The 13,783-nt window shown below is 37.0% G+C and overlaps 1 protein-coding gene across 1 annotated transcript in view; it reads right to left on the reverse strand.

Moving 5' to 3' along the window:
- The window catches only part of SLC12A1 (solute carrier family 12 member 1), a 49,628-nt gene extending 36,096 nt beyond the window's left edge, over positions 1-13,532 (reverse strand). Inside the window, exons 1-5 of the mRNA XM_088540334.1 lie at positions 13,512-13,532; positions 10,864-11,351; positions 5,026-5,160; positions 4,727-4,802; positions 3-98 (exon numbers count right to left, since the gene is read on the reverse strand). Of these exons, the coding sequence (XP_088396460.1) occupies positions 3-98; positions 4,727-4,802; positions 5,026-5,160; positions 10,864-11,274 (718 nt within the window). The 5' untranslated portion in view covers positions 11,275-11,351; positions 13,512-13,532. The remainder of the gene's footprint in view (positions 1-2; positions 99-4,726; positions 4,803-5,025; positions 5,161-10,863; positions 11,352-13,511) is intronic.
- Positions 13,533-13,783: the final 251 nt, after the last annotated feature.

A 13,783-nucleotide genomic window follows, 5' to 3' on the forward strand; every position in this document is an offset into this window, starting at 1 on the left:
ACCTCCACGGACAAACCCATTAGTTGCTATTGCAGAAGTTGACAACCCAGTAATTGAGGTTACCATCGTGGCGAGGAGAATTATGATTACTCCAAGACCTGTCAGTAATAAGAAGATAAAACATTTTACTTATGTTCCATGATTCCTACAAATCACTCTCTCTTTAAATTAAATTTTCAGTTGGGAGTCAGAGCTGTAAACTGAAAGATGGTTTGTTGACCACTTGTGGTTGCACAATGTTTCCAATGAGACCATGTCACAGTAGTAAATTATTTTCATCAGTCTTTAAGTGGTGATGCTTCCTGATAGGAAAAGCCTAGCCAGAAGCTCTGATAGTGTGTTTTTTTTTTTGTTTGTTTGTTTTAAGGCTTTCTTTGTTAGCTGAATAAAATGGGCAAACAAGTGTTGCTTGGCATGGATACTCATTCCTATCTTAGACATACATGCTGGCTGTTTAAGAGAAAAGCAACTGACCGTTTTGACCAAGACTCTTGTTTGCTAGATGCTTCTGTCTTTCATCAGTTGACTAAATATTGTATTGAAAAGTGAAAGGCTGACTGTATAGTTTCGTAGTATAATAGGTACATAGTACATAGGTACTCTACCCTATGCAGGAGAGAGACAAGATTTGAATGAGAGCCTTCTTACCAGGCTATTGACCACAGCCTTCTCCCTCTCTCCCTCATCATCTCTCTCTTTCCCTGCAAAAAGCAGTTTCACTGTAACACAGGACAAATATTCCAAAATAGAAGTGTTGCCATTACCATTTACTTTCAAGAGTCCTCTATGCATAATCTTAGAAATCTGTTTTTTTAAGGTGATATCACAAAACTATGTAATTAAATGTGAATAATCAACTGAATGAAGATCAGTATTGATAGGTGAACTGGATTCCTGTTTGGATGGTACTCTGAAAGTTGAGTATGCTTGTAATTTTCGGCCAGGCTTCTTTTTAACACTGTGAAATTGCACTAGAAACTATAGGACTATGAGTTTTCCCTTAAGATTTAGAATCATAGAAATATTGGTTGAAAGTGACATCTGAAGGACTATAGCTCAGCCTGCCACTTACCGCAGGACTAGCGACAGCACTTAGTCAAACCTGTGGTGCTTTTAGGTAGTTGAGTCTTGGAAACTTCCCTTTGCCTCTTTGGGTAACGTTCCGGTGCTACACTGCCCTCCCAGTGAAAAAGCTTTTCCTACGTGTCCAGCCCAGACCTTCCAAATTGGAATTTTGTTCATTGGTTCTGTTATATTCTCTGGCACTGTGAGAAGAGTTTGGCTGTGTAGTTTCAGAATACTTTATTGTTTCAAGTCAGATGAAGAAATAATATGACATTTTGTCTAAGCTTTTTTGTTTCTGTTCCCATTTATGGCTATGAGAGATAGATATAAATAAATAAGTAAAACAAGATGAAACAATTACAATTTGATACCAAACATTGAAGGGGTTCTTAGTTTTATCTGAGCTTGCTAACACTTATCCAGTTCACTGTTTTTCACTCCAATAGTTCTCTTGTTCCAATAAGGTGAATAGGTTTTAAGTGAGGAACAGAAGATTATATGTTGCCTGGAGCGATATTTATGATCAGGACTCATCCAAATTGAAACGTGGATCCTGCAATGGACAACCAACTAGAGGTACTACAAACATATTGATTTATCTGCTCTATTTCTACCTTCTACCTCTCACATCAGATTCCCAACTTCATTTCATACTGGGTGATTATAGACATCCAATCCCTGAATGAATGTTCTTTGCTGCTTAAGTTATAGCCATGTTATCACAGTCCTTTAAGATAGAGCAATGTAATGCAGGAGGTATAAATGATATATAACAACGTTTAGGATATTTAAAGTGATTGGAGCCTCTAATAAATTGCATTTATCCTATTGATTTCTGAGTCTTTATTATAAGGAGTCATGCACCTATTTTATATGCAGTTCTGTATAAAAAGTCAGAATGCTGTTCCTTTTGGTCAGGTACCATTACATGCCTCATAGAAAGATCTTGTTCAGCTCTCTGCAAACTTTATGCCCAAAAAGTGGTTGTATACGACTTTTAATCAGCAGTTAACTTCTAAATTGAATAGATCAGGTACATTGTTTTTGGAGTGGTTTTGAAAGGACTGAGCAAATCCATGTAAATTCTGAAGTGTTTTCCCTGGATTTTCTATTATATTCAAAAATCATTTTGTCAAAAGTGCATGTGCCAAATAGGGTCAGATATTTTGCTAATGCTGTAACTCTTATCTGCTTGGAAAAGCTTTACTGTTAAAATTGAGAAGATGGTAACATTCAGTAAGAAAAGTGAATAAATGAAGCAAGCCAACCAAAACATTATTGTATTAGAGCGTAACTGTGATATTTGGGGCCAGGTTTCAGTTAGCATAAACTTGGTCTTTTCCTCTGCCTTTGACTAGGCATTGCAGGTGTGAATATGTATATTCCAGGTGTGTGTGTGTGTATATATATATATATTATTTTTTTTTCCTAGATGTGTATATATACATATTTTAGAGAGTCTCCAAATGTTGACTGTAAATATCAGACTGCTTTTGGACGTGGAACCATGTCAGGGGCAGACTGTCCTTTTTTGCGCAGCCGGTCATGAATAGAGTACCTTGTTGGAATATTATTTTCTGCCTTTTAATAGCTTGTATCCAAGACAGGCCAGTTATTTCCTTTTTCCTGATAGGTTTTCCCTCTTTGGACTTCTAATGATGAGGATAAAAATGATGCCCAGATGGTGGTTTAACTGACTCATTTTATTTCTGTGTTAGTAGCAGTACCCAGTGAAATCCCCAAGCCTTGGTGATGATGAGCTTCCCTTGCTGTTCTCCTTAAGCAGCTTGCTGGTGACATAAAGCTCATTGCTTACAAGACATTCAGAAAACACATTTGGAGATTATTCAAACTAAATTTGATTTCTCATTTCAGAAGGAAAACTAACCTGCTTGTGTAAGACATGCAGTTTTAAAAAGCAGCAGCAGAACAATAAAGCCTAAGAAAGGAGGGTCTGCTTATCAGTGAATTAAAATGGTAGAATTAAATGTGAAAGCAGGATGGCTGTAACTGATGTTAGTGCAAATTAATGTTAGAATCTGATTAAAGTTTAGATTGAAGCCCAGGCATATGGCTGCTAAGTAAGTTGTGCTAAAATGAATTACTTTTGCCTATGGCTGTTCTCACACTTCAAAACAAAGTAATACTTCTTGATGATCTCAATAAGTTACTAAACTGCCCTTAAAAACTAATTTTGCATGAAACCCCAGAGCAAAGTCTTGGCAATATTAAGATGCAGAATTTTCATGGCAAGGCATATACTTATGAGTGCCCAGGGCTGTACGTTCTCATTTGACATGCATCATAAAATCAGCAAGCACCCCTTTGTCAGGCACAGTGCTAATGCCACGCATGGAGCACTGCAAAAACAGGCAAAGTTCTTCCGCTGAGTTCAGGAACTTTTCTGTTTTTCCACCTCTGTAGGTTTGTAGGTGGCTCTTTTTTCTTAATGAGCTTTTTCTTTTTATAAGAGCAAGTCTCACTCAAGCAAAACTTCAATGACATCACTGTGTTTTGCTGGAAATGAAATTTCCAGCATGCAAAATTTCAGAGATATTTCCATTCAGTGTTTCTTTTCAACCCGTAACAAGGAAATTCACTCCTGATTTGAGTGCAATGTTTTATCCAAGATCAGTAGTGTTGAGGTCAGAGGCCAGAGTTTGCAGTCCAACTCATAAACCCCTGCTCAAAATTTCCAAGGGCAAACGGAGATGTTTGCTGTCGGCCCTTTGGATTTCTGCTTTTTATGACACTAACATGTCCCGATGCCATTCAGAGATTGCCAGTGCCCTCTCATTCTGGGCACTTATAAATGTGTGATACAGAGTGACACTGCCATCAATAACTTGCATTTCTGTTTCCCCCAAAAGTAGTTGCACTGTCCAACTGTTGAAATGCTGTGCCTTACTTCTGGTAGGGCTTCTATCTGGCAGTACTGTGGGCACTTTCTGCTCTCACTATGTTCACTCTTGTCACTCCACAACAGACTGGACAGAGCCTTTAGGGCCAAATCCAGCTGCCACTGAGGTTTGAGCTTGTACATTGATTTGATTGGGAGATGGGTTAATTAATAGGCACAGTGAAAGAGCAAAGATACAACATTATGAAAAGTACTTTGTTACAGCTTTCATATAAATTGAATTACTTGGTGTTTTATAGTCTGCTAGTAGCTAGCATTGTACTATAGTTAAAAATAACAAAATCCTAATGAGACCTCCCTCCAGTTCTGTTTTCATTTATGTGGAGAAGTGTGAAGAAGTGTTGTTTTCAATATGTAGATGACAAGGTTTGGGATTCACAGATAAGCATCGTGTGAGCTCTTAAAGGTTAACTCTGTATGCTCATATGAGAAATTGGCCCAAGTAATGAAGTTTACATCTGCTACAGAATCTAAATACAAATTTCACCAAAGCTTAGAAATATTCAAATGTGATGATTATATGCATAGTTAACAGATCTGTGCCTCTAAGCAGTAATTTGGCTGGGAGTCTGGAAAATTCCAGTAGTTTGGATGATTAACATTTTTACCCTGGCAAACATTTGAAAAACATAATTTGGTTCAACATGCAAGTGTGCATCTCGGATTATATGTTAATTGTGATAATGTATAGTTTGCCCTCTTTATCCCTTTCAATGCTGAAAATATTACTAAGATACATACCAATTCCTGCTTGACCTACGATCCAGGAAAGTCGAATAAAAAGCATCACACCCCAAATATTGAGCATGCATCTTACCTAAGTTTTAAAAAAACAATATTATATCAGTATACCAATCAGAAGAGTGATAATGTGCAAGCTTTAAAAAGCACCCCAAACATTCCATAAGTCATCTCTTTCCTCTCTTGAGTTTTAAAAGACCTTAGTATTACAAAACTATTCTTTTTACAAAAAGAATACAAATTACAAAACTATTTTTATCTTCTTTTAGTTTGTTTTTAAATGCAGATAACATTCTCACCAGCACACCCTTCACCCATCCAAACTTTACGAATCCTGTTTTGTTTTCTTCTTCCTTGCTGACTGCTGTGTCATCTCCAGCAGAGCCTTCTCCATTAGCCACTCTCTCAATGGAGCTGGAGTTCACAGCTATGTTCTGCAGGATCACACAGAAAACAAAAACGTTTTTGTGCCAAGCAGATGACACCTGCCTATATGAGAGACATGAAATCAAGAAACTCTAAAGAAGACTGGGTTTTACTGTCTCTGGACTAAAATGCAATATTCTGCTCACAGCAGGTATCAGCAGGTGGGCTTGCTAACTGCAACAAAAGATGAGAGAGTCATTTAAGTTAAGGAAATACATCATTATCTGATGCTAATTTATTTTTAGTTTAAACCATATGCAACATACATGTTGTGCTGATAGGTTAGAAGAATATCTAATCTGTAAGTTGTGGGAAGAACTCTGCTGTTTTCTGTTGGATAAAGTATAAACATAATTGTAGCAGCAAATGGGTCACATTCTTGAAAGCCGTCAGAGAAATACTGATGAAATGTGGTACATAATGCATTAAATGGTTAATCCTTTCTGTGGTTTAGCAGGCTCTAATATAATTGTTGCAGGTACAATTAAATATTTGCAAGTTAGTGATGTAACCCTATGCCAAAGGCAAAGATAATGAATGCCTGTGTTCTCTCTTAAGGGACCTGCTCATCTATACTGGTTATTCACACTCACCTAGAAAAGGGCCAGAATCAATATTCCAGAATTTTGGAAAATCTGTGTATATTTCTGGACATAAATCTGTATTTTGTCTCTTTTGTTTTTCTACCTCAGAATCCTTGAGGTAGTTTGGCTCCATGTGTTTCTTGCGGTTTGAATAAGAATTAGATTTATTACCAAGGGTTGGCCTTGGACCTCCGTACCTTCTAAATTGTGTTAAACAAAGTTCTGACTGGCCGAGGGAGGAAACAGGCTAACCATTGACAGATAGTGTTGGGCCCAGAGCAAGGAATTCCAGGTGGGACTCTGTACCCTGCTATATTCTGGCAGAGAGGGGCAGGAATGTGTGCGTGTGTGTCCCTTAGGAAGGGGAATCAAGGTGCTTTCAGGGCTTGGAGGGGCTGGAGACATTTCCAGACTATACAAGGTGAAGATGGGAGACATAAGATCTTGGATCGCGTGATAGCCTTAAGGCTATTTCTGTATTTTGCCTATTGACTCCATAAAATGCATTACAGATATAAAAGCCCATTGAATGTGGTGTTTATGCTAATGTTAGCATAACACCCCTCCATATAAACAGGAGCTCTAGTCACTCCAGTGCAACATTGTGAAATGCCTTTGACACAAATATTGTATTTTGCTAACAAATGGAGATCAGATGATAAGATTTTTAATGTAGATGTCTAAATTCCCCTTAAGCTCCACTTGCTGTCTGCTCCTTTTTTGTTTTTTTGGCCCAAATGTAAATGGGAGCATAAGATCTTTTGAAGGTGTGCAACTTTGAGCTCCTGATTTGGGTACTTTTGACATTTTCTAAAATAACTCTAAAATAGCAATGTTGTGTTTGTTCAAAATACAGTAAATTATTAAAGTAAATTAAGGAGGATTAACAACCAGAAAAATGCAAACACAGTGGTTAGAGTTTCAAAGACAAAAAAAAAGTGTTTAGACTGTGTACTTGAAACAAGTTGTTTCCTATGTACTTTGAATTAATGTGTTCTCTCCCATGTCATTATCATAAATTATGGCCCTAAACCTTCCATAAATGCATTTTAAAATGGTGTGTTTTAGCAAATGATTGGTTATTTGCCAAGCAGCTGTACCTGTACTACTTGTGCATTAATGATATGAAATAAAAGTGACAGGATATTTTTGGAAAGCTACCAAAATTGAAAGTTCGCTGCTTAATTTTTCCCCCTTTATTTGTTGCAGAAGAGTTTAACCTTCATCTTGCCTGAGGCTAAACATGATAAGCTCATCAAGTCTGTAACAAGTGTGGAGAATAGCCAAGACGAAGAAAGGTTAGATGACTTATTATGTAAGGTAAATATTAAGCCTAACTAATTATCACCAGCCGTAAGCTTTGAAATAGCACTTAGACTATTTTTTAGGTATTTAATTGGCATTTTGTGACTTAGTATGTGCAAAAAATGGCACATTTTGCCAAAAGATGACACACATTTGAATCCAGCGGTGGAGGAATTGAATTTTTGAAATTCCTTTCAGCCTGCTTCACATTCTGACATTTGAAAAATAACATATTTAAAAATATTAGAGATTGATATTTATGTTCTGATGCTAAGCCCATCATCAAAGCAACATGGGAACACTTACATGATGCTTAGATATCTGGAGTCAAACAAATGTCACTTCTTATCAGAGTCTGGCAATGGGCTCTGACAAAGCAGTTGTCTTCAACAATCTGGGTTTCAAAGAAATGGGGAGGGGAGGATTGCTTGGGGTAAAATGCGCTAAAGTCAGATTTTAGCGTTAAGGAATAAAAACGAAAAAAAAAAAAACATCTTCTCCACAAGTGAAGCTTAGGCTATTAGTCTAATTCCCCCACACTGCATGTAGCCTTTCACTGCCACCTTTGTGGTGGCAAGAGAGCCTGCTGTGTCCTGGTAGATGGGCCCCCCCATTCAGCTGCACACACTGCAGAAGCTTCTCACCTTCCATAGAAGCTGCCAGGAGTTCTACCTGTTCAGATTATCTAAATGCCCTACTTTACTAATCTGCTATTTGGTGATGGCTCATTTATTCTTCAGAATATCCAAATTGCTTTTGTTTGAATCTTTCTGTGATTTCAGGAAGATTTTGAAACACTTAGCAAATGTCAGTAAATCAGATTTTACAGAATCTTTCTCAGGTCTAACTAAGTATTGAAATCTGCAGCTTACAGATGAGGAAGTTTAAGATTGGAAATTTAAGACAGAACGCATGAAACCCCACAGAGCACTTGCAGATGTGTATGTGAGGCTGGTGTATCTAGACAGTACCTGGCAGCTCCTGCCCTGTTGCCAAGAACTCAATCAGTATGATACTGTATCTGTTCTTTTTAGCCTGCTGGCGGCTGTATTCCTTCAAACTCAGGAACTATCCTGTTCAGTGTTAACCTGGAAACCCAAAAAGCTTTGTGTTGTTATCTGAAGACCCAACTGGTTTGTCCAAGGTCACAGAGTGAGTCCATGGGATAGACAGGAATGGAATCCAGCTGGACTAACGGCTGGCTGTATCTTCCAGTGCCTTGGTCAGCGGTTCCCAGACCGGGGCTGTAACCCACTTAAGGACACTTAAGGAAAAAGTCTGGGAACAGTTGAGCTCAGGTGATGGTCTTTTCCGTAATATGGTAAGTCTGTGAAATCTGATGGTAAAGGAGGGAAATAATTTTCTCTTTGGTTTATTCTGGAATGAAAACTGCCTTCTTTTTTACCTGCTGTAGGTTAAAGTCCTATAAAACCCTACACAATTCATCTGATTTTATTAAAGTAAACAAAACAAACCTGCTTCCTTAAATTATATGTGCAACTGCAAAAAAAAAAGGGGGGGGGGGGATTTTTTTTGTTAAAACTGAGAATCTCTTAATATTCTCATGTTCAGTACATGTTTGTTCAGTGTTTTTCAGTTGGTTCGTGTTTTCTCCCCTCTCTGGCCTCCACTAGTGTAAATTGTTTCTATAATAAATTTCTTCTGGATATGGAAGTGTATTTAGTCCCTTGAGTAGCATTTTACACATCTGCAAATGAGTAGGGTTACCAAGTTAAAGTTCTGCCCTTCTTCACATCCATTTTGCATTCATTTGGGGAAATCTAAGTGGTCACCCAGGGAACTTGTTTCTCCTTTCTCTTTAAGCCATTTTTTCCAGGTCTGCAGCGACCATAATTTAAATAAATAAGGTCCAAGCTAGGAAGCTGTCCTAATCAGGTCCCAAGGAATCAGATCCTAATTTTCCTAATGGCTATTTTTTTTTTACTTGGTTTCATTAGTTTGTATTAATCCTCCTTAGGAAAGGTGAATCTCCAGAGAACTACTGGGGTTTGAACAAGGTCTGGACCAGCATCCAGAAACCAGACGCTTGTCCAAGCTATTCAGCTCTTAAAACCATGTAAAAGTGAGTGGAATGGCAATGAGAACATTGTTTCTCTGGAGACTTCTCATTACACTATTGTTTGACACAGGAAAAAAAAACATATATTTTTTAATTTTGGTGGTGGTGGTGTTTGGGGGGATTTTTTTTCTGCACCTTGGCACTCTGAGTTTAAATATAGAGGTGATTCTTCTTTCTAGCCCAACTTTCACATGCCTAATTAAAAACCTCAAAAGTTTTGATTTTAGTTTATCCCTAAAAGTGGGTGTATCCTGTCTCTTCTGTTTTTTTTTTTTTATAGAGAACATATTACTGTGCCTTAAGGGGAGGGTATTTTTACCAAAGTTATTTGCATATTAAATTGTTTCGGTAGTGTTTGTCAGATTTTTAAATAGTTTAACTGTTTTGGGGAGCTTAATCTAGTTGTCCTTGTCCTCCAAACACTCTCATTTCAGTTTTCCATGCTTATTTCACATGGAGGGAACTTATTCATCCATACGTAGGAGAATTAAGACTTAAAGGATTCCTAGACAGATGGATTTTGCCCAGGTAGTTGCACAGAACTTAATGAAGTCTGCTGTTTTAGAGTTAATGCTGTCAACTTCTCAGATTCTTTCTCATGAAATGTATAAATGTGCAAACTCCAAACATTGTAACTGAAAAAAATGTGTTTTTTTAATTATTCTTGCAAATGTAGCTGTGCAGAGTAACAAAAGTGAGGATTTTCATGGCAAAGGGTGTATTTTAGTTTTGGTATTTTATTATTCATTTGCTGAAGTTTGCCCTGCATTAAAAATGAAGCAAACAGGAAGAATCTGCTGAGGGGAATGATGAAGTTTGCTCAATAGTAAGCTGCTGCACTGCGCTAACCAAATGTAGATCCATATTCTCCTCAGAAGGGGAAACAAAAAATTGAGACCTACAAAATCTTTTAAAGGCAACTGTACCCTTTTCGCTAGTTCTCTTTTCAAACTTACTTTGAATGGATATAGTCCCATCATCTGTTGTATGAGCAAAGTCAAACAGCTCTTCTGGATAACATATTAAAAGAAATTTAGCTAAATTATTCCTCCATAAATGTTTTAAATGTAGCCATTCAAGTGGCTCTTTGGGTTCTCCAAAATCACTGGTATAATGAGCGTGAAGGACTAAATCCATTCACTCAATTCTAAAAATGGATCTTTTCTCTTTATCAAATAGCAATATTTTCCACCTAAAATCCCTTTTTCTGGAATCTTTCCTGCTATTTTAATGCTTTTGTTACTCCAATAAACAGATAATGCTCTGGATTTCTGACTAGTTGAATTTGCATCTATTACACATTATAACACATATTTGTAGTATATGTGCATATATATTTTAACAAATACAGCAGAGGAATATCTGAAGCTTAGTTAAGAATTTGTTAGATTCAAATTCAGAATAAATTTTAGTTCCATAATTTGATTAAATTATGAACTGATATTCATAATCTGTCATACTATCTGAAGTGAAACACAAATTTAATAATTTTATACTTTTAAACAAGAATAGCCATGTTTCTCTGCCAATCAAATTCATTACTTTCAGCCTTTAATAATAATCTTTGCTTGGGAAAGGTACAGGGAAGAAAACATACTGCAGCTAGCAAAGCAAATATGGTAAGTCATTAGCTATACTTTTTCCCTATAGCAAGGTTCATGAATTTAAGGACTTTCACATATTAATAAACAGAATTAACAGTCTGGAAATTAGAGAATTTCGTATTTTTCCTTTTCACTTACCTTTGCCAGTTGTTCATGAATTTCTAATAAGCTTGGTCTGTTGAGTTTATTCCCACTGACGCTGCCAGTGTTTCTGTAGTAATCAATTTTAGGAACTGGATCCATGGTGTTATGGCCAAAAGTTTGCAGATAATACATGTTACTGTGAGTGTCGTAAGGATGTAAGCTAGCTTCTGTTTTCTCTCCATTTTGAAGAAAATTGTCAAACAACTCTCTCTTTCCTGGTCTGTAGCTGATTTTCAGTCTGTTATGTGCTTCATCTGTGAAAGATGTTTCTTCATAATGTGGTGGGTCAGAGCACACATCCTCTTGAGATGTTTCGTTGTTGTCATGGCTTTCATTAATTATGTTAACTTGAAACCGATTTGCATTTGGATCCAAGAATACGTTTGGAGAATTATTCATTGACATCTTCAGGGATGTTAAGGGATGTTATGGGCTTAGGTTACTGATCCCTCTACTACTCTGTCACTGCAACTTGTGCTACCCTAGTTACACCAAAAGGGCTAATGTTTTATCTGGAGTCTTGGCTCTTGGATTAATCAAGTATTTAGAATATTTTCTTGAAACCTCTAAGCAGTCTTCCTACTGCTGTCCTCTGTGGTTCTGCTATCAAAAAAAAATATAAATAAAACATTTATATTTACTTGCATAGTTAGGCAAATCTTCCGCTGCAACCACTTGCATAGTTAGGCAAATCTTCCGCTGCAACCCCCTTGCAAAATCCCCACAAGATAGCTTATGATTTGCTGAATAAACAACAGATGATTCAAAGACCAACTTTGTAGGGGTTTTTCCATACATCAAAAATGGGTTTTGGATCCTATTCCAAGCATCTAAAATTATAAATCAAATCCAGTATTTCTCTTAATTATGTAATGTTCAACTAATGCCAGTGAAAGTCTAGGCAGTACAATACAAGGGCTGCAACAGACTTTACTAAGACCTATATCCTGAGTTTTTTGATTTTTTTTTTCCATGCCATGGAAGTATTATGATACTATATATATTTCTTCCACAGTCTAATAGCAAAATGACAGGCAAAGCCTGAATCCAACTTATTTTTGAAACTCCAAAGTTAAAAGTTCTCAAAAGTTGCAGGATGGTAGACAATTCATGAGCAGGCAATTAAAGCATAGCAATCATTAATTTTAGTTGTAAATACAATTAGTGTCATAAGGAATAAATAAGCAGCTGAAAAAATATCTAACGATAGCATTGTTTGCTGAACTGTAAGGAATGAAATAAGTGGTTATGTCCAAATGACACTGGCAAAGTAGTAATTAGCGAAACATGTTAAGAATGTGTCCTAGGTATCAGAAGGGTCATAGAATTCGACATTGAATTTTACGCTTGTGCACTCAAAAGATCCTTCTACACAATTTGAAGGGAATAGAACAGAATCAATTGGATTGGAAGGGAGCTCATATAGTCCATTTTTTTGGCTCAATGTAGGATTAGCATTGAAACCAGCTCACTTAGGACTTTGAGTCATTAGGGATTTGAAATCCTCCCAGGACAGATTTCACAGCCTGCCTGGACAGCCTATTCCAATACTCAGTTTTCTTCATACTGACTTTTTTTCTTTATGTCAAGTTGGAACCTCTCTCACTTGCCTTCTGTGCACCACATGAAAGAATCTGGCTACACCTGGTCTGTAAATTCAGTGTAGGTAATGAAGAGTTGCTTCACTAGGTCCCCCAAAGCCTTTTCTTTTCCTGGCTAAACAAACCCACTTCCCTCAGCTTCAGAGAAAGGAACTCAACCTGAAGTCTTCCAGCCCTGACCATCCTGGTGGCCTTCCAAAAGCTTGCTCCAGTTTATTAGTATTGTTCTTATGTGGGTAGGGAAACAAAATATGTCAATATAAAAGCATATATGAACTAAACATGTGGGTGAATAAGACCATTAGAATAAATTTTTCAGAGTTTTATGCTTTCAGCAGGAGGTTAGACTAGATGACCTCCAGAGATTTCTTCGAACCTAAAATTTTCTATGGTTCTGTGAAATGCATTTGGCTATTTGACACTAGAAGATAAGTGCTGTATCTATATTTATGCCTGAGCAATGTAAATACTGCCTAAAATTCCATTTCAAAGTTATACTTAGAAGAGAGGTTAATCAAATGCCCTCCAAATTCAGTATGAGGTATACCCAAAGCATATATCTTGACTTAATCCATCAGCTGTAGATGATGTTCTGCTGTAACCTCTCTGTAACGACACCACTTTATAGCTCCCTCTTTATAATCTGTGATGTTTTTCCTGCTTAATGTTTTGTAACTTCACAGCAACATGTTACTTTTTAGTAGTCTCTTTTACTTTGTATGGTTTTAGATGATTCATATTACTTTTATTATTACACATTTATGATCATATATAGCATTCAATTTCTCTCAGCCTTTCAAAATTATCAGGAAGTGTTTCATTTCCAGGCACTGAAGAAGCAAAACCACATCTATTGTCATTAAGATCTGTGAAACCAGTTTTGTTTCCATCTCCGTGACTTTAGGTGTCTGAATGAAATTCAGACTCTTTGGTGACAGTGACACTTTTCCTACCAAGTAAAACGATTCCATAAATCCACTGTCTTCTTTCATTTCCATAGTCTTACTACCTTACTAAGAAAAAAAAATGAAAGTCTCTTACCTTGCTGCGGTTCTTGAAAATATTTGTTTTCACGGTGTATTTCCAGGGGGTCAGTCAATTGTTATTTGCCCTGAATTTTGCATTTTTATTCTAGCGTTATGTAGAATTAGCGTGTTTGCCTTATTCAGGGTAGATGAACTTACCACTTGACCTGTGGTTTTGGGAAAATCAGTCTGCCTCTTTTATTCATCTGTGTAGCGTATCCCTCTCTTGGAGGCATTGCAGGCTCTGTGTTATTGGCCAGATCTTTCTCCTGTTTAATTTGCCGAATG

Source organism: Tinamus guttatus, unplaced genomic scaffold (genome assembly GCF_059628265.1).
Source record: "Tinamus guttatus ecotype Peru unplaced genomic scaffold, ASM5962826v1 Tinamus_guttatus_pri_ptg000004l, whole genome shotgun sequence".
NCBI classification, from domain to species: domain Eukaryota; kingdom Metazoa; phylum Chordata; class Aves; order Tinamiformes; family Tinamidae; genus Tinamus; species Tinamus guttatus.